General features: G+C 42.1%; 2 protein-coding genes across 6 annotated transcripts in view; one reads left to right on the top strand and one right to left on the bottom strand.

Moving 5' to 3' along the window:
* Window positions 1-221: 221 nt before the first annotated feature.
* Window positions 222-10,315, bottom strand: LYRM1 (LYR motif containing 1). Of its 3 annotated transcripts, XM_030459519.1 has the most exons (5): window positions 10,103-10,210; window positions 4,425-4,637; window positions 3,225-3,383; window positions 2,187-2,279; window positions 222-559 (listed from the first exon to the last, which is right to left on the bottom strand). In XM_030459519.1, exons 3-5 carry the CDS (start codon window positions 3,381-3,383, stop codon window positions 443-445), a joined length of 369 nt encoding a protein of 122 aa, XP_030315379.1. In that variant the 5' UTR covers window positions 4,425-4,637; window positions 10,103-10,210; the 3' UTR covers window positions 222-442. The 3 variants fall into 3 exon arrangements, with proteins under 3 accessions (XP_030315379.1, XP_030315380.1, XP_030315378.1); XM_030459520.1 differs by lacking the exons at window positions 4,425-4,637; window positions 10,103-10,210 and adding an exon at window positions 10,236-10,315; XM_030459518.1 differs by lacking the exon at window positions 4,425-4,637 and having other exon boundaries at window positions 10,103-10,244.
* DCUN1D3 (defective in cullin neddylation 1 domain containing 3) overlaps window positions 10,279-19,818 on the top strand; it is a 23,862-nt gene continuing 14,322 nt past the window's right edge. For all 3 annotated transcript variants that reach the window (XR_003988151.1, XR_003988150.1, XM_030459517.1), the window contains exon 1: window positions 10,279-10,354. The gene's annotated coding sequence lies outside the window, so the exon portion shown is untranslated. The remainder of the gene's footprint in view (window positions 10,355-19,818) is intronic.

The following is a 19,818-nucleotide window of genomic DNA, read 5'->3' as shown; positions in this document are numbered from 1 at the left end:
TGTATTTCCAATTGCATTCAGAAACCCTGGAGACACTGTGAGTCTGCTTGATTCTCCTGCACTTTCTTGATTTTTGCTGATCCTTACACACAGCACTGGCATGGATAACAACTGAGCATGAATAATCCTGAAACCACCAGAGAACCCTGCTATAGATTGAGAATGTGAAAACCTGCTGTAGTTTGTTCTGATGTTAAAGTACTCTTTGTATCACACCTCAGTCCTTAAAAAGTGTTACTTTTATTGATGAGTCAGTGATTCAAAGGTAATAAATAGCAGAGCAACCTTATCCATCATGTGCAATGCATCACTGAGTTTTTTAGCCTCAGGAAATATGTGAACAAGTGACCAAAACAGCTTCATTCAGAGTTATGCACACAAATCACCTGGATGAAAGTCCAGATCTTAAATTATATAAACACATCAGAGCTTAAATGATGGGTTATGAAACTTCATCATGGGATTTCAGGTATATTGGCTTGGAAATCTTCCTTAACTTTTCCTGCTGTCGCAACGTACGTCCTTGTTTGTGGGCAAGACCCATAGGAGGCAAATGGATCTGGAAAAGAAAATCCCACCAGTTAGGTGCAAAGTGAGAAGCTTCAAGAAAAAGAAGGGATTTATGCAGATTTCACTGAGTTTTAGATAATTTCTTCACACTCGAGGTAGGGCCACTGTACTGACTCAAACCAGGTTATTGGATTTCTAGGAGATGTGCTCTCTGAGGAGTGATTAGTGGTGTGACTTTAAGGCTCTAAATGTTCTGTTTATTAAAATCATATATATTTTAGGCTTTAGTAATCTTGTTTTGTAGCTGGATATACTATAATGATAAAATATTTGTTGAAATAGTACTGCTGACAAAGTTTCATAACAGTAAAGTCTAGAAAACCTTAAAAATTCCTGAGTAGATGTCTTAAATCCCTGTGTACCTTATTCATACCTAGCTAGCAAGACACAAAATAACCTCAGGCTGCATGTATTGAAAGACTGCCTTCTTATTGTCAGGATTATATATACCATATTAAAATGCACAGTCAATGTCATTGACTCAAGAGTTGACAGGCTTTTTCTTTGATTGGCAAAGTCTTTACGTTTCATAAAGCTGTTGGTGGGAGTTGTGCAGCTATATCCCCCTGAAGTAACTGAAAAATGTAGGTGTGAGCAGTCAGATGTCATTGCTGCTGAGGCTGTCATCCTGTGAGATAGCTGTTTAGGTGCAAGTAGTAGTAAAAGCACTGAATAAAGCAGCAATAGAGATTTCTAGAATCTGAAAAATAACAATCATCCATTGTGTGAGAGAGCTGCTCTAAAACTGATCCTTTGGGATTTTGAAGCCACTATAAAATTTTTAAGCCCATTTCTAGGAGCATTGTTTGACAGATGTATATTGTTTTTCTGTATAGTGAAGAAAAAGCTGTATGTGAGACAGATGCTAGCAGTGACCATATTCTATCTAAGTAAGCATTTGATGAAGATAGAATTTAATTTTGACCATGACTGCCTTACTAAGGAAACTGTAGGTGTGAAAATGTAAACTAACCAGCAGGAGTAGAGAGGAAGTCAGCTGGGCAGTGAGGAAGCTATATTAAATGGTGCAATAGATGTTGCTGCAACTTCCAGCATTTCAGTGACCTTGGACATTTTTCTCTAGGAAATTTTTTCTCTATTTCTCTCAGTTTCTAGGAACAGGACAAAAGAAGTATTGGCTTAGGCAAGTGTTTTAAAAGACCTGATTTATGAACGGGAGAACAGTTACCAGTAATGTAAGCTATGAACATTTTTGTATCTGTGACAGATAGAATTATGTATTTTTATTCTCTCTTTCTCTTTTATTCTGGAGTGATTAGAAGATTTGATCCCATTACTGTCTTTTTCTACACAGTATGATGAATTGGTCAGTCAAGACTGCCTAAATAATCACCAGCCTTAGGAGTTCAGCTCATGAAACTCCATTTAGATTTTGACTCCTCATACTGAGAAGAAATTAGCCACCTTACAGTGAAATAAGATAGATGGAGAAATGTTATTATACATTTGTCTTATTTGGTTCTGATTAACATAACATTTAAATATCAACCTATCTAAAAATGCATTGAGGTGACACTGATTGAACTTTGGGTTTTATTGGTCAGTGAGAGCTAAGTGGGTATAGCTGAAGACTTTATGACTAGATTTATACTCACAGGTCTTGGGTAGGGGATGCTATAGTGAAGTCCAATTTCTATTCTTGCTTCACATTCTTCTATGCACTGTTTAATCAGCTCTGGGTCTGTTACCTAGGATCATACAAACAAATGTTTTATACAAGTACAGCAATTACAATTGGAAGTTCAACTGTAAGTGATGCACAGCCACATGACTTCCTTAAGCTTTTTTGTTTTGGCAGTCCCAAGGATACAATGATAGTATTTTCCACATCCATAAAAGGTAAGATTAGTATTTGCCTTTACTCAACAGTTCTGGGCTTGACAGCACTGGATGTTAAGGCTCAGAAGCTGTCTTGACTGAGGCTGTAGAAGGAGGTTTTTACTCAAACCTGGTATTTTTTCTGTAAGAAGAAAATGCACATGCAGATATACCCATGGAAAAAACATGCTCACCCATTTCTCTAGCTCACTCTGCAAGGCAGCTAGAGAAGAAAAGGAAGAGATTCCTTACTCCATGTTCTATTATCATCCTGTCCAGAAACTCCCTTTGAAGTCCGAAACGTGGCGTGAATTGTGATATGAATTACATTTTTGATTTTGCATCACCTGATTTTAGTCCCAGTCCAAAATGGGATATACATAAGCATTGTGATCTTCAATTACAAGAAGGACCTTTGATTACCATAGAGTCTGTATGGCTCCTTTTAAAAGGGGGTTGAAATTTCTTCCTTAACAAAAAAATATAAACTGCTTCTTTTAAAGGAAGTGCCAGTGGTTGTTGCTTTGAAAAGAGAGAAAGAAGTATAAGAAGCTACTGAGCTGTTTGCCATTGCATGAATAATGATCCACTTAGCTAGCTTTCTAAATGATCTAAAGCTGCTTCAATTACATAGGCAGTATTGCTGGAATTGATGGAATTTCATTTTTATGGTTAGAGGTTTCTTATTATTATTTCAGGGGTGAAATTTAAAATATAATCTGAATACATGGGAAATCGAATCCTAGCATCCAATCTTTGAGGCAGAGCAAAGAGCAACAATAATTCAAAAATTCAAAACTTCCAAGGACACTTACATTTTTGTTTTTTCGGAATAATGTTTTGGCTTCATTTTTAATGTACTCTTTCTCTTTAATAGTTTCTTCTGTCTGTCCTGATGCTGACTCCCATTTTTTGGCTATTCGGAATATCTTGCGGTAAAGACGAAGAACTTCTTGTCGAGTAACTGGTGTCATCTAAAAAAACCAACATGAAACCCCAAGCACATAGATGGGCATTTGAGTTGCTAAAAGGCCAGCAAGCAGTACAGTTTTTTCACATAATTAGTTTTAAAAATATTTCCACCACCTAAAGTTATGCTGAGCTATATGAAAAGAACTGAAATAGCTGTAAACAATTATTAGCTGTTGAAAGCTGAAGACTCAGTCCAGCAAAGTATTTGAACTGATACTTAAATCTGTCTCATTTCAGACAGCTTGAGCTCTTGCTTGAAGTTAAGCTCTTGCTTTAATGGTTTGCTGAATCACAAGCCTGGTGCAAGAATGCCCAGGTTGTGTTTCACTTCTGTTTTGCAACAAATGTTGGGCAAGTCACCGAAACTCTGAGCATCCCCCTTCCAGTGAAATTGTACCAATGCTGACCCTATCTTTGCAAAGCATCTTGAAATCTGAGAGTAAAAGACATGATAAAACCACTGCAGTCTTGCTGAAAAAACATACACGTTTCAGAGGCTGAAAAGCTTCTTTGTGATACCACTACCTTATGTAGTAATGATTCAGCTGGAGTTCACCGTGATGAAAAGGTGATGAAAGCTGTTTTATCTGAGCACTGCAGTTGGGGCAGACTAGCAGTGGATTAAGAAAGTCCTGAATGTCTTGATTTTCAGAGAGCTGGGTACCTGCTGAGCCCACTTATTCAATCTCCAAGTGTGATAAGAATCTTTGTCAGAAATCAAGAATTCAACCCTGTTTTTTTTTTTTTATGGACGTGAGTATTTTATCCTCTAAGTGGTGACAACATTGCATGTCAGACCACAGCTATCCCTCAGATTAATCTAATGCTCAAATTACAACACTTCTGACATGGATCAGATTTGCAGAAATGAAAGAATGACTCCTGCTTTAGAGATGCCTCATATGTTGAAAATACCTTACTACCCAAAAGGAATATTCAGCAGCACTGTGAAGCACATGGATGTAGTGAGGAGTAAGTGTCAGGGACAAGATATTATCTTGCATTTTTCAACTTGGAGCTGTAGTTATGGTGTCTGAATCGACCTTGAAGTCAGGCCTGTGGACTGGAATAGTTCCTCTGGAGGGCAGTTTGGAGCAGGGCACTTGAGAGAGCTTGTCCTGCCCTTAGGAGGGAGAGCTCTCTCCCTCGATGATCCAGGAAAAGCTCCTGCCTCAAGCAGGCACTCAGACTCCTGAGGAATGGTTGGTGATGTGGCTATGGCTCAGCTCCCTGACAGTCTGTGGCAATTCCTCTTACTGTGGAGAGAAGAAGAGGGTTTTGAACCGAAATCCCAAGTGGCTGCCTCCACCACAGCAGCTCTACTAATGTTTCAGTACTGTCCCCCTGGGGCTTTAGACATTTCCACACTTTCCCTTCTCGAAGTCAGGTACTGACTGTTAACCTGAAGAAAAGATTTGGCCCATAGTTTCTTCTGCTAAAAAATCCCAGACTCTCAAATCCTGGCCTTTTTTGTCTTGTGATCTTAAGAAGCAGAGACATCAAACCGTTTTTCTCTTATTCTGTGAAGATATTTTGTTATTCATATTTTAAAATGTTTAAGGAATCATCTCTTTTATTAAAGTGATTATTCCTACTCAGTAGGAAGTATTTCTAGTAAAAGTTTATGGTATTTATAGAAAACAAATATCCACAATAAAATAGCTTGCCAAACACTTCTGAATAAATGTTTCACTTTACCCATTCTGCTGCTCCATTTCAGGCAATAAAATTAGTCATACACCTGTATGTGTATCTGAAAAATCATTGCTTCTCTCTCTCAAAAACATATTTTGTACAGAAATTAAACAGTTCAATTACAAGGGCTGACATAGCACGAGCTGAGTCCCAAATCATGTCCTCACCCAGAACCCCTCCTGGCCTCACCCTTCTGCTTTTATTTGAAGGTGTCACCTCTGGTGGAGCTGGAAATATTCTTTTGTACCTTGCTAACAGCCAAAGAAAGGTAGTACTGCTTTAGAGACTTTCACCTTAGGTTTTCATGTAATCCATAAAGAAAATAAGAGGAATGTTGGGAGAAAAAATGTTCAGCTTTAAATTCTGATCTACACAAACAACTTCCAAGGCCACAAGCTGGGACACAGCTGTAACCACACCTTTTGCTTTTGAATTTTAACCATACCAAGAATCTGCTTCTAGAGTTGGTTTTTTTTAAAAGTTTAGAACTAACAAGCTTTTTCTCCATTAATTGCTTCTGCTTTCCCACCTAGAACCTATTTTTTTCCTTTAATTTCTTGGTGTTGGGAATTGATACAGAACTGCATAGCCCCTTCCCCCCAGGTATGATTATTCTCCTTCCCATATGTGCTAGATGGTGTGAAAGACATTAAGCAGCTTTTCATATCTGTTCCTCAGATATGCTCAGATAGTCAGCACTAACATTACAGACCTGCTCATAAACCATTTCTGCGAATACACAAAATGAGGGTATGAGGAGTCATAAGAGGAGCACAGGACCCCCTTCTATCACAGGAAAGGATGAGAGCAAACAGAACCAAATTCAAAGCCTGAGTCAGACTCTGATCTGAGTGGGAGTGTAAATTAGGAATAATTTCACCTAGAGCAAAATTAATTCCAATTTAAGATGTTGTAAATGAGATTGGAAATTTTTTTGTTGATATAAACAGGTCCTGCACTGACAGAAATATAAGTGACAGTACCAGTTGTGTATCAGGTGTAATTTTGTCAAGTGACACTACTTGGGTTGATTTTGTGGGTGTGGAAAATGATTCTGAGTAGGATAGAAAAGAAGGGAGGCTTTCGTGTCCTTGTAGTTACTCATCTTGAAACTTACATCTCTGGCATTTAAATCATAATTACATTTCACATCTCTGGAATGCTAAGTGGATGTTACACCACTTTCCCACTAACACTCATCTTGTGGTAGTCACACCCATTGTTTAACTTCTACCACCCTTCATTTCGTTGCAGAATGCAGCCCACAGAGGTTAACCACAGGCGTTTGTGTCAGTCAGTGCAGGGCTATTGAATTAGGTGAGCAAATGTCAGGTGTTTGCTGCAACAAAACAAACTGGGAGAGGTCAGAGGCAGGTCTGTGAGCACAAACCTATCAATGGCAAAAGCTGTGGGCTGCAGGCTGGGTTTGAGCTGATTGTTTTATTAAGCCTTTGGAGGGAAGCCAAGCGTTGCCTTCCAAATAAGCATTTGCTGGAAGCTCTGGCAGAGCTCTGACAATGTGGGGCTGTATCATTCTTTTGATCTCCATGCAAACCCCTGTTATCAACGTTCAGATCAACCACATGAAAAATCCCATTGTATCCAAACTTGCAAAGGAGGCTTGAGCAGTTAATGAGTTACTGCCTGATGAAGATGCATACTTTTTTCACTGGTAATTAAAACAAATAATCCTTTATAAAATGTAATAATGAATTTTTCTTTCAGGACACAAATAGGCATTTCTTTGGATTTTTAGATGGTTCACCTAGATGGTCAGTTAGTGTTCCCAGTAGTGCACTGTCCAAGCAAAGTTAGGAAAGAAGGCAATCTGCATGAGGACCGATGAGCACCCAAATTACATCCAGTGGTGGGATCCTTGGCTAAGAACATGTCCAGCACTCTCCTGTCTGCTTGTAAGTCTATTTTGTTTCATCCTTTCTTTTACGTTAGGTATTTGCTACTCACTTTAAACACAAAATCTGCCAGCAGCAAGTACATAGAGGATTTTATGAAACACAGGGTGAAAGTAATAGCCTGTGGTGGAAAAAGGGCTATTTTAAAACAATAGATTTCTTCTTTTTACAGCTAGCTAGGGCACACATTAGTAGCATACACTTCATGCTGATGCTGAAGCCATGTTTTCTTAGGGGAGGAGATGGTGGAACTCTGCGTGAAATAATTTGGAAAAGCAGCTTTCAGTTTCTCAGATGTAAAATGTTTTATTTAGGAGCAGCTGGTTTGCTACTGGCAAGGAGTCCTAAAGACACAATGACAAACTGCTGGGCTGATTGACTTGTGAATCAAGCTATGACCACATTTCTGTTATGGAAATAAATAACATAAATCAAAAGCATAGTGTATCAACATTATAGTATGGAACAGCTTCGGCTTGTCTGACAGTCTGTAGCACATCTTTTCAAATTCACTCTTTGGCTTGTTTAAAGAGATGCAAAAACCCCTGCACCTATCTGGCTTTTTTGTTCCTCAACAGCTAAATTATACCTCTTAGCTAAAGAGTGACCTGCAGTCTCTCTCCTGCTGCTAATGCAACAGATAATCAATCATTCCTTTCACAGCTATCCCTAGCAACTCCAGGCCAGTGATCCATATTCATCTTTTGTGCAAATCTGCCAAAATGAGCTCGGTTCTTAAGGCAGCAATGAATTTGGCCTATTGTTTCCTTGAGGTACAACAACTGAAACATTGAGTTCCTGTGGCACAGGGAGAAGAGAAAGGGTCACAGACTTCTGTGAGAAGCTGGGCAGGTCAGATGCCTTCCAGTGATACTAAATGTCGAAGTCTAATCATTCTATGTTCTTTTACTTACCGGCCTGTGACAGCTACTAACTGCAAACACCCAGCCCATGTGGCTGCAGTGTGTACCTGGCAAAGTGAAAACGTCCTTCTTGATTGAACATTCATCCTTTTTTAAAAAATTTTATTTTATTTAAGATTCAGCCAAAACAAAATCATAGTAAAACTTCCATCATATGCAAATACCACATCTCCACAAGCTGCAACCATATTTCTATGAAGATTTGTTATAAAAAGAACCAAGTTCCTGAACCAAGTTACTCAATAATGGTATCTGACATTCACAGGGGTTTAGATTTTGTCATACCACTATCTTTTTGCTGGCAAATTGAAGTGATCTGAAATCCTGATCTGCAACACTGATCGACACCTCTGAACCAGCCTCCCTAAGTCTTTGTACTTACACTGCTCATCAGCTGGGATGAGAACTTGACATTCTATTTGTGCTTTGTATTTCTGACAGAACTGGGATCTCTTTTAAGCTTTCTTTTACATATGGAGCAGTGTTTTGATCAAATAAGGGAAACTGCTTGCAAAGAGAATATAATCAAATAGTAAAAGCAAGGACTTGGATTTTATCACTGGTTTTCCTATGTAATTTCACGTAAGTGAAATTGCAAAAAATTAGGCTTCTACAACATTCTCTTCATTTGAATAAATGAAAGTGAAAACCCTTAACTAGTCCCTTTTGATCACAGCTTTCATCCTCTTAGTCTGAGGTGGATGAGGCACCATCTGATTTTAGTAGGACATACAAACACTTGCTTTGGGAGTGCCTCCTGTGCCATAGTAGCCTCGGGAAGAACAGAAATGTAGAGGGGGGGAGGGACAAGAAAATTGTCTTTACATATTTCTTATCTGAAAAGCATGCAGTGTCCACGTAAACTCTAAAGCAATATGAACTTGTCTCTAGTATTTTGCAACCCTGTCACTCTTGCTTTCATACATTTAGAACCATTTTCTCCTCCTTTGTGTTTTTTTCTCTATTAGTTACAAGCAGAGAAAGAGGTTTAAATGCAGTGCAACAAATATAGCAGAGAAAATGAAGCCTCAGCTATCCTTGCATGGCCTTACTTATATAATACAAAAGCATGAAGAAATACAGCACCATGGACACAAGACCCAGTATGTATTTATGCACCTTATTCATACATTGGCTTTAAGCCAAATGCAACTGGATGCATGAGTAGAAATATTTCCCAGCCTTGTAACTGCTCCTAAACTTAAGAACAGTTACAAATATTAATGCTAGCAGAGAAGCAATTCTCCCTACCCCCTTTCTTCCTTCATTCTGTGGGTAACTTAAATCTGTGTTTATGAACCCTCAATTCAACTTCCAAGCGCTTTGATCTCAGGACATTGACAGATAACAATTTTTAGTCACTTCTGGGAAATATAGCAGGGCATTTACCAAAAAGACTTTTTAATATTTTAAATCAAGTCTGTAAATCCCATTCAAATTTGGGAGCTTTGGAACAAAGCCTCACACAGTATTCGCACTTGATGCTTCTGAACTGTGCATGGATGGGTTCTGGGGCCTCCTGCCTCACAGAAAGCACCAGGGCTGAGGATCACAGCAGCAGGGAAAGTGCTGCTCTGCCTGCCCCAGAGCCTTCTCCTGATTTCTGTGAGGAGAGAACCCTCAGACATGATGGTGAGGGGATGGGAGGACCCCCCTCAGACACAATCTCCGGGCCAGCAGCAATTGCAGGCACAGGTGAGAGGCTCAGGGCTGATCACACACAGAGCCTCCTCCACAACACCTGGGCCAGGAGCCCTCCCACAGCCATGCCTGCAGCCAGGGAAGGGGGACTGGCTGGCCAGCAAGGCGACCGCCCCGGCACAGGCCACGGCCCGGGGTGGCTGTGGCCCTGTGAGTGGCAGTGGGGTGGCTGTGGCCCTGTGGGTGGCAGGGGGGTGGGTGGCAGGGTGGCAGTGGGGTGGCCGTGGGCCCGGGCCCTGCTCTGCTAAGATGGCGCTGGCCGCCCTCCTCCCCCTCACTGCCGGGACCCGCCCGGCCGCCGGGGGGCGCTGCAGGCGCGAGAGCCCTCCTGCCCCCTGGCGGCCGGGGTGGCACTGCCCCCGCATTCGGAAGGAACCAACTCGTGAGGCGGAGGGGGTAACCAACCCCCGCCCTTAAATCCCCATTCTCTCCCCTCCCCTCCGCCTTCCCTGCGCGTGGACTCGTCCGCCCTTTACTCCCCCGTTTTACCTTCAGGAAGGAGCACGCCGAGGTCTCACTCCCCGCCTTTGTGCGGCAGTTCCGCCCCGTTAAACCCCGTGTGTGTCCGTCCCCCCCCCCACCGCTTCGGTGGGCGCGGGAGACGGCGGCCCGTTGCCCTCACCCTGCGTGTGGCGTCGGGACGCGGCCTACGTCACAGTGCGGCGCGAGGCGCTGCTGCCAGCTGACTGCTTCAGCCCCGGAAGTGATGCAGGGGGAGGCAGCCTCGCAGCGAGCCGGGAGGTGAGTGAGCTGCTCCGTGCCTCTTCCCGGACCACCGGGATGCGGGCGGGGGGACGGCGGCGGCGGCTTGGGGGCTCGGCTCGGCCCGGCGGCGGTGGCCGCTCTGCACCTCAGCACCGCCAGGGCCGGTTGGGCGCTGGGGGCCCCGCGCCGCCGCCGCTGCCCCCTCACGGCGGGGCCCCTCAGAGCCGCAGCCCGCCCGGCCCCCAGGGTGGCAGCCGCAGGGAGCGGTGTGCCCGGCCGGGACCCGCAACCTCTGCCGGTGCGGAGGGGCGGGGCGGTCCCGGCAAGGGTTCTCCGGGTGGTGTGTGGGGTCTAGCTCCGTGCAGGCCGTTGAAACGGTCCGGCGGGTGCCTGGCGCTGGTGCTGCCGAGCCCGCCCCTACCAACTCCTGTGGCCCGGGCAGTGCTGGCGGCTCGCTTCGGGGCTTTTTCCTTATTTTTTGTGCCCTGCTGCTTGCCATCTACAGGCTCCCAAATGTCCCTTGACACACAGCTCTGCGCGCAGCTCAGGGGCTTTGTTCGAGCGCTCCGTGCTCAGCCTCTGCACGTGTGGCTCCAGGAGCTGCTGGTAATCTTTTCGGGAAAAAGACCTGAGAAATGGAATGTAAAGCAATTTATTAACAGGACAGTTCCTGCACTCTGACTATACCACTTTTGCTCAGCCACTTTTCACTTCAGCTTTCATTCCCTCCCCTGAGTGTGTTTGCCCTTCCCCTGAACGCTGCGCTCCGCATTAATCGCTCGTACTCCGGTGGTACTAATGAGCTTCTAATAACAACTTAAGTTGTAGCTTGCATAATCAGTGTTTCAGGCAAACACCTGAAAAAAAGATGCCCTTCCCATTAGTGCTGTGGTTGCTGGGAAAGCCTAATTGATTTTTGTTCAAATAGTTAATGCTGCTGATAGGGTGGTCTTCAGAATGCTGCATTGATAACTGAACAGTCTGATGCCAAGAATTGGAATACAGCACTGATCCATAGCTGATAACTTCTCTTAAAATGTTAATACCTGCCACATAGTTTAAAAGGGTGGTAGTTTAAGTGCTCTGAAAAAAGGTGAATATCTGTACAACCAAAAAGCACAGAACTGCCTTACCTTTTGAAAATTACAGACAGGCCTCACTGACAAGTTGCAGCTGTGCTGCATGGTCTGTCTGTTTTGGGAGAACAGTTGATCAAAAGACGTCTCTTGTAAACATATTATTTTCTATTTATGAGTCTCTTTGTTAACCAGTTAATGCCTGAGTACTGGTGGTTCTCAGGTGCACCTGAACACTGTTGCATGTTTCCCTCATAAAAGATAACCCTCAGAGAAGGAAACAAAATCACTTGGTTAAGGCTGCATGTGAAAGTAAAGAGATTTGGCTTCATATTCTTGTCAGTTCTGTAGTTTGTCATTCAAATCTTACACCTTCCTCATGCAGTTATGTGTTAGTGCTCTGTGGGAAACCTTTATAGCCCTTTACATGAAAGGCAACACACAATCTAAAGCAAAGATTTTCTGCACATCAGCAGAAAAAGGAGAGCTTGTGATCTGTGTTGAATTAGTTCAGATTCACAAAGTACAACTGGCTTTACAAACGTAGTGCAAGTTTGTAATGATTTCTAAAATTCTGGTTATTTCCTAATAGGAAGTTCTGTGCAAATGTGAATGATTGTAATCTTTCAGCAATTTTACAAAACTATTTATGGAGGGACTTAGTTTTGATACACTTGCTCAATGGGATGCTTTTGAAATTTATTGTGATTCATAGCCTGCAATATGATCTGTCATCTGAGGCTGGGTAGGTGCCTTCTCTGCACAGCTTCTTGTGGGTTGTTTGGTTTGTTTTTTTTTTGGTTTTTGGTTTGGTTTTCTTAGTCGAAGATTATCATGTCCACAGCAAATTCTGGCTAATCTGTGTCAGTAGATCTTATGAATTATTGATCTTGGAAATTCATTCATAGTTACATCTTGTTTCCATTTAGTGTGAAATGTATTAAGAAAAGGTAATCAGATGAGCTGAAGGAGTGGCTTTGAGAGAAAACTAATAACAGCTCTTGTGGAAGACTGTCATTGAAATGAGTTAAAGCAGCATTGTTGTGTTGTGCAAGAGGAGCTGCCAGACACTTTGACAGACTTCTAAGACAAAGGGACTTGTTCTGACAAATGTGTGTGAGGATGAGGAAGAGGCTTGTCTCTGCTCCTTGCTTTAGTTCAGCTTAAGGACCAGGAAGAAATCCTGTATGTTGTGTGTATGTGTGTTGGAGCAGGGGGATGTGAAGCAGATGGAAAAGGGGTGGTCCAACGGGGGATAAGCAGGGCTGTCTTGTGCATTTTCCTCGTGGCAGAGAAGGATGTAAAGGTGGTTTGGATATAAGGAGGTGCAGAGCTGCCAAATCAGCAGGAGTGTGAGTCCTCCAGTACTGCTCACAGCTGTCTCATGCTGTGGCACTTGGTTTTCTTTATTGGTGCTGGGGAAATGTTTAGAAATTTAATTTGTAGCCTTGGAGAACTATACAATCCATATTGGCGGGGTTTGGGGAGTTTGTAAGAACTTGAAAAATGCAGAAACAATGTTATTGTTCCATTAGGCCTGTGGGTCTGTTAGTAGTGAATGAATGTAACAGGAAAACTCTGCTCTCAGTAAGAAGAGACTGTAAAAATAAGGGCATGGGATATTAGAAAAATAGTTCATTCTTTTATCCTCATTCTTAAAAATAAAGAAGGAGATGAAGATTAGTAGCCAGAATTCTGGAGACTGAAAGAGCAGTCTGTAAACACTTGTGAGAACTCAAACAGATAAGAGAGAACCCCCTTAAGAGCATTCATCAGAATTCTTGACTGGGCTCCTTCTCTCTGGCTGCTTGTCCCTAGGGGTCTGCATCTTATCTCCCTGGCTTCCTCTCCTTTATTTGCCTCTGACTAAGAGGCTTTGTCTTCTGGTTACTGGAAGTCTAATAATTGCTGTTGTCTCTTACCTCTTCCTCCTTTTAAAAGTACTGGGTTAAATGGCTTCAGTGTTTTGCAGATTAACTGCATTGGTGACATGGATTAATTGTATACTTGACTAAGTTATTCAGCAGTAATGACATAGAAACTTGACTTGAAACAATGGTAATTTCAAGGTGAATGTTCAAGGCAAATGTTGCCTCTGGTAAAGAAGAAAAATGCCACCTGCAATTTACCCCTGTAAACATATGTACTGTCCGTGCATATGTACTGTCTGTGCAAGTGTCTTCTGTACAGAAAGTTGTCACAAGTGTGTTTTTTGAAACATTCAGCTTTCTCTTTCCCCTTGCTCTCTTGACTCCAGTTTGAGTTAGTTAATTGCAGCTCTGGGTTGAAGCCTTTTCAGTGAGTGATCAGAAAAGCCAAACCTTGCAGACGTGCCCCCATCATTCACTTGTACCTCAACCTCACCCTTTTTTCACAAAAGGCTTTGTGGAACTGCTCAGCTGTCAATAACTGCCTGTGGGTGAGGAAGTCTGAGGGGGTCCCAGGGGTGATGGTGGTTGGCAAACTGAAGGGCAGCTCTGCTTTCCCTTGCACAAATACCAGTATTCTTCTAAAGGTAAAACAGGGAGGCTCTCCCTGTCACATGGGGTTTTGGTGCAAGAGTTTGGTGATGTTTTTACATTCTGATCTCGATGTTAACCAGAACAGAGCAAATAGGGGAAGAGAAAGTGAATCAAAGCTTAAATGATAATCTGAGAACCAACCCATTTAGACTCATTATGACTCCATTTTGTCTGTGTGTCTTGAGGGACAGCACTCGGTAGTCCAATGATCTGAATCTTGAAGGAAACAAAATCTGGGGCTTAGGTAAAGGTTATTTAATTGCAGTATTTTGCTGCTCGAGTAGTGGCAATAAGGGGACCTGTTTGTAAATATTAAAGAATTCTTTCACAGAAGTAGGAATGCTGTAGAGAAATCAATGAAAGCATAGGTGGTGAGAGAGGATTCCAGCAGAGAGAATGAGCTAATATAGTCTTCTGCTGTCCCTGAAATAGTTATAAATGCTCTTCTGTCTATGACATCTGTTTTGTGAAAGACAAAACTTACTTAGCAAAATGTGAGAATGCTGTTACTGACCTGCTGTCAGTTTGTTATTCCCAGAAAGTCAGACTGCCAAAGACAGTATGACAATCATAGTTAGTTGTTGTCTTACATTTTGAACATCAATGGGTTTTTTTAGACCAAAAGGATTATGTGCTTCTGAAAAATGTTGGTCTTAATTTTGCATCCACACAGAAGCAGAGAGTGACAGTATTTAGCTCTTACTAAAATCTTTCAGTGTAATGCAACTTTCCCTTCTGCAGCTTTGAAATACCTTATGCAGTCAGCCTTGCCCTTTTGTTTTAAAACTGGAAGGGAAGGAGAAAAACAGTGTTAACACCTATGATTATGGGAGGCGTGTGTAGCTTAATAATAGACTCACAAACATAAATGTCCTAGAACTTGGCTTTGGTCATGTGCTGACTGTTCAATATTTTCATTACAGATGAGTTTGTGCAGAAAGCCTCGAGTACTCTGCACACAAATGGGCAGTCTGGAAATGCCAGAGGTCTAATGTATAGCAGCTGCAAGCATGGTCACCCGTGCTTGGAGTTAGTGATTATGTCTTGTGAGGCACAGGATAGATACCTACATGCCTCACATCTCTTGTGAGACACTGGACAGAAAGTGAAATCAAGAATATGTTAAAACTTGGTAACAAAGTGTGTGTGTTGGTTGAAGTTGCCACCAGATTTCTCAAGGAGAGCTGAGGGTCTTTGTTATGATTGATGACTTCAGTTCGAGTATTCAGAGGAGTTCCAGTGAAGTTGTTGATACAGTTAACATTGAAGTACTGCAACATCCTTTGTATAGTGAAAAGGTTTAGTGTCAGTCACTCTAATAGGGAAGTCAGGACTCAAATCAGTAGCAAGAACTGGGGTCTGTGCTGGCAGCTTTGTGTTTAAAAACTGCAATCAGTCTGAAAATCCAAGCATAGGATCTTAAAGGACTTTCAGATTTCAGTCCTTCCGCTGAGAACAGTTCTTTGGACATAACTTAAATGTGAATCCAGTATTTATGTGTTCAACTGGTAATGAAGTTCCTACACAAATGCATGAAATGAGTGATTCTTTTGGCTGGCAGCCTGTAAACTATGTTACACTTACTGAGATGGCTAGCAGGCCTTCTGTAAACTCATTGGGAGCATCTGCTGCCAGAAGTCATCTTATGAGGTGGTCTGGCTCTTGTCTTGAGACTTGTCCCTTTGCTGCCCTGTTAGGCAGCTGTGTGGGTCACAGTTCTCACAGCTGCTTTGAAATGTGCTGCACATGAGAGACTTAACCAGAGCTGCTGCAAGGACTTGTCTGTGTGATGAGTGATTTTTCTCCATTGTTGGAAGCAGTAAGAAATAGAAAGTTAGTCATTTAACTACAATTAGTTTAAAGCCTTCTTATTACAGGAATCACTTGATAACTGCCTAAATTACTTTCAGCTGAATGTAATGTGTGAACGTGTCTCAGCTGTTTCAAGGGTGAAATCTGCTAGCTGAGCTTGGTGGAAAAGAAAATCTATGTACACTTAGCTCAGTTTAAAAGTAAATGTTTTTTTGGATTGTAGACCAAGGTGGTTTTTCAGAGTTATTCTGGTTTGGCTACAGGATAGTTGCAGTTTTCTGTAGATAATTTACGGAATTGAATGAGACAGAGTAAGATAAATATTTGTAGCACAGCTACTTTCAGAGGCTTTCAGTGAGATGCATCTGTGTCACATATCTGAGGGTCGTGGTTTCTGTTGGTTTTGCTGTAGAGATGTGAACTGGTTGTGTCTGGGCACCAAGTAACTTCTTTTTGGCATGTGCTGCTTTAATTTTTAGATTAATAGATACTGGTCTGTCCTACTGAAGGATTGTTCTCCTACTACCCTTTGCATGTTCAAGGGAAAAACCCCTAAGCCCTCATTAGGTGATGATTTGTGATTGTGGAAGTGCTGGGCCTTGAGATGGTCTTTGGTGTGGCCTTTGACAAGAATCTCAGAGGAGGGCATGAGGGAAGACAGAGTGAAAAGGTATGGAGATGAATCCCACAGTGACTGCATCTTTGCTTTTTGAAGGTGGGAGATTCAAACTCATCCAGGGTTTGAGTTAGGTGAAAGAAACAAGTTTGTTCATGTCTAATCTTGTACATCTCATGTATGAGATAGGAAATTGGATGGGATCTGGTTTCAGTTCTGCTTGCACCTTTACTGAGAACTGATGGTGTTATCCTGAAGAGCCACATCACTTGGTTTTTTTCATTTCCCCTCTGCCTGTTGCCTACATTGACTCCTTAAAACAAGTCCTGCTGCTCTGTGAATTAGTTCATTAATTTATTTATATTAATTTATATATATTAGAGAAGCACCTGAAGGCACCCTTCTAAGATTATATGCTGTTTAGCTAACTGGACTTGGGTTTGCTCTGTGGAAATACAATATTCCTAACAAATCATTCCACCCACCTAATAAAGTAGGATGAAGCACTTAATATGAAAGGATTTAAAACTTTTTAATAGGGCCAAGTGGAACAGACAATGAGAAGTAATCAGTAAATAAGGAATTGTGTGGTTAGAGGGTGTAAAAGAAAGAGAGGGATTGCAGTGATGCCATGTATGTCTGCTGAAAGAGCTGCTTGAGGAATGTGGCTTCCATGAAAAAAAGTAATATGGTGCTCTTACTGTCTCTGCATAATTCTTCATATTATTATTTATTTTCTTTTAAGCCATTCTTGTATAGTTAGCTGCATACAGTGAATTAGGGATCTGAAACATCTGTTCCATTATTTTTAAGACTACTTGTTGCAGTTTCAATAGGAAGTGTGTTGTCATGCCCTATGTCTTAGTACTCTCAAATGGTGCAGAAAGCAGATTTCTTTTGCCCAGGGTCTTGAATGGGAAAAAAACCCCTTGATATCCCAGGCCTGGACTTGAAGTGATAGCACACCACATCAAGATGCAGTTTTTAAACAGATTTTTGTCTGCTTGGTTTTGCCTGATTTTGGTGACACTGTGGCTTCTATGAGGAGGTTTGGTGATAGCTCTGGTTCTTGGCACTGAGAGCAAGCCCAGCATTACAGGCTGTAGATATAATGAAGCAGTTTCTGAATCTGTTGTTACCTGGATTTTTTAAAGATGTTTTTGCACCTGCTCCTCTCTTCCCTTCTAAATAAGCCTTTTTTTACTATGGTCTTTCTCAAACAAGTCCACATCTCATTTGAGACGAAGTATTCAGACTTCCAGCTTACATGTTTTCAGGCTTGTACCTGCTTGGCTTTCCTGCTGACTGCCATCTTGCTGTCTGCCAAATGGCAGCCCAGACTCTGCAGGGCCTCTCTTCATGTGCCTCTATAACTAGCTTGTACTCTGATACAGGTGTGCAGAGACAAAATTTATCCAATGTGGTCAGATTTCTAAATACTCCAGTTTGTTTCTGAAGCTCAAAGTGAGAATAATCAGAAATAGTTTTCCACCCTGATAGGGAACAGCTCGACATCCCATCTGTGTGCCCCCAAAATCATAACCTGGCTCTAGGCCATTGAAAGGTGCTTGAACTGCAGCAAGCCTGACAAACTAATAATTAATTTTTGACTCATTGCAGCAGGACTTTCCTGCTTTTAGACTTCCTTTTAAATAACTTTGCATAAATGTGTTTCTGCAGCAGAGGTGCAGAGCAGATCTGTGTGACAGCCCAGCTCTTGGTTGGGGATGTGGTGAGGTGTCTTCTGTGCCCTTTGTGCTGGACTCTTGAGTGCTTTTGCTGAGGAAGTTTCACTGCAAGTTATGACTTGAAACAAGCAGTTTCCATAACATGATGGCTTTGCTGACTGAAGCTTCATTTATGTTTTAACACTGATCCACCAAGTGCTGTAGTCTGAAAGTCTTAACTGCATAGTGTAATATAATGAACATGAAGAGTTCATCCTCTCAATTTCTGCTTGCTGAAGAGGGTAAAGATACCACCAGTTCTTCACTGACTCTCACAGAGAAGCAGAGAAAGTTGGTTTTTGTGAGAGCTGTCAGCTCTTACCCCTGGAAAAGCTGCTGAGGACAAGAGCTGAGGGCAGCAGTGGCTTTGGCAGTGTCCCTGCAGTGGGATCCTCACTGCACCACTGCTCAGGAGAGTCAGAGTAACAGAAGGGAGGCAGAAGCAGGTGCAAAAAGAGGCAGGTGAACAAAACAAAAGTCTCCATAACCCTGAGGGTGCACACCATTTACTTACTGTCCTGGTGGACTGCTGAGGAGTTGCTCAGGAAGGGAGCAGGCTGTTCTCTGAGTTATTGTAGTGTGACTCTCCTCCTGCAGGGCAAGATGCTTGGTGACTGTAGCATATGGCTGTACCTTGCAAGCCAAACCCAAAGACTCAATTAAAATCTATGCCACTAAAGTGTTGATGCTTCCTTCCAACCCTGCTGCACTCACCTTGCATGATTTAGGATGAAGCCAGCCACAACGCATTGCTGTGCTATGATAGCCTTTAAATACAGACTTGAAGAGCTTGGTTTTTTCAACTGCTGAATCATACTAACTTTTTATGTCACTTATATGTCACTTTATGTATCCTATAATTGGATTGTCACAGAAGTTCACACTTGCTCTTTCATAAAAAATAAAAAAAGGTGAAGTGGGCAACTTGGTAGAATAGAAGTAGTAAGAATGGGGGAAGAATTGTAGCTGGTATTTCTAACAGATGTTAAAACTTCTGGCCCCACTGTGTGTGTACAGGTCATCCAACCTGGAAACTGCTTCCAACAACCAGAAAAGGTTTGGCTATTGATAGGTAGGGTTTCATTGGATTCAGCTTCTTTTGAACTTGAAATAAGTGTTTGCTGCCCATGTGTGTTGTAGTCAGCTGGAAATACAGATTTGGTGGATGGTAAGTTTCTTCCAAAGAAATACAAATCTTTTTGAAAAGTAGGTTATTGCACAAAGTTGCCATGGCAGTGGTTCTTAAAATGTGATGTGTAAAAAGTTGCTTGTCCTCTATTTAAACAGGCTCCCGGGGAAAGAGTCTGCAGTGCCCTGTCCTTCCCATCTCTTCTTTCTTCCCCTGATGATTTATTAAAGGAATTATTTAGTTGCAGAAGGCCAACAGAAATTAACATAGAAGTGCCAGATGTTACAGTTTTCTTAAGTTCTTGAAATTCATGGCATGCTGTGGTCAAATAGAAAGAAACCCAAGCTAGTGCTTCCTCTGCAAGAGAGGCAGGAACTCCTGTTCTTGTGTACACTTGAGCTGGCTGGTGGCTGTGTACCCACACAAGGCAGCCCTTTCAGCAGGAGTGTATCCTAAAAGAGCTGCAAGACCATCAGAGGGCAAAAAAGTTGATTGTGTGGAAGATGAGGTTTGGAAGCAGAGGATACAAATCCAGAGAGAAATGGGCTTTTCAGAGTATCCATCTCAAATGCCTAAAAATGATTCAGCAGAGACACTTCATCGCTCTGCGTGCATCAC

Source organism: Calypte anna, chromosome 14 (genome assembly GCF_003957555.1).
Source record: "Calypte anna isolate BGI_N300 chromosome 14, bCalAnn1_v1.p, whole genome shotgun sequence".
Classification (NCBI taxonomy): domain Eukaryota; kingdom Metazoa; phylum Chordata; class Aves; order Apodiformes; family Trochilidae; genus Calypte; species Calypte anna.
The sequence above is the reverse complement of the archived record's forward strand: the minus strand, read 5'-3'. Positions and strand labels throughout refer to the sequence as shown.

Excerpts from the sequence above, each read along its gene's own strand:
- LYRM1 (XM_030459520.1), bottom strand. The coding sequence starts at position 3,383 with ATGACACCAGTTACTCGACAAGAAGTTCTTCGTCTTTACCGCAAGATA. Across the intron at positions 2,280-3,224 it reads TATTCCGAAAAAACAAAAAT|GTAACAGACCCAGAGCTGAT; the intron begins GTAAGTGTCCTT and ends GTATGATCCTAG. Across the intron at positions 560-2,186 it reads GCATCCCCTACCCAAGACCT|ATCCATTTGCCTCCTATGGG; the intron begins GTGAGTATAAAT and ends TTTCTTTTCCAG.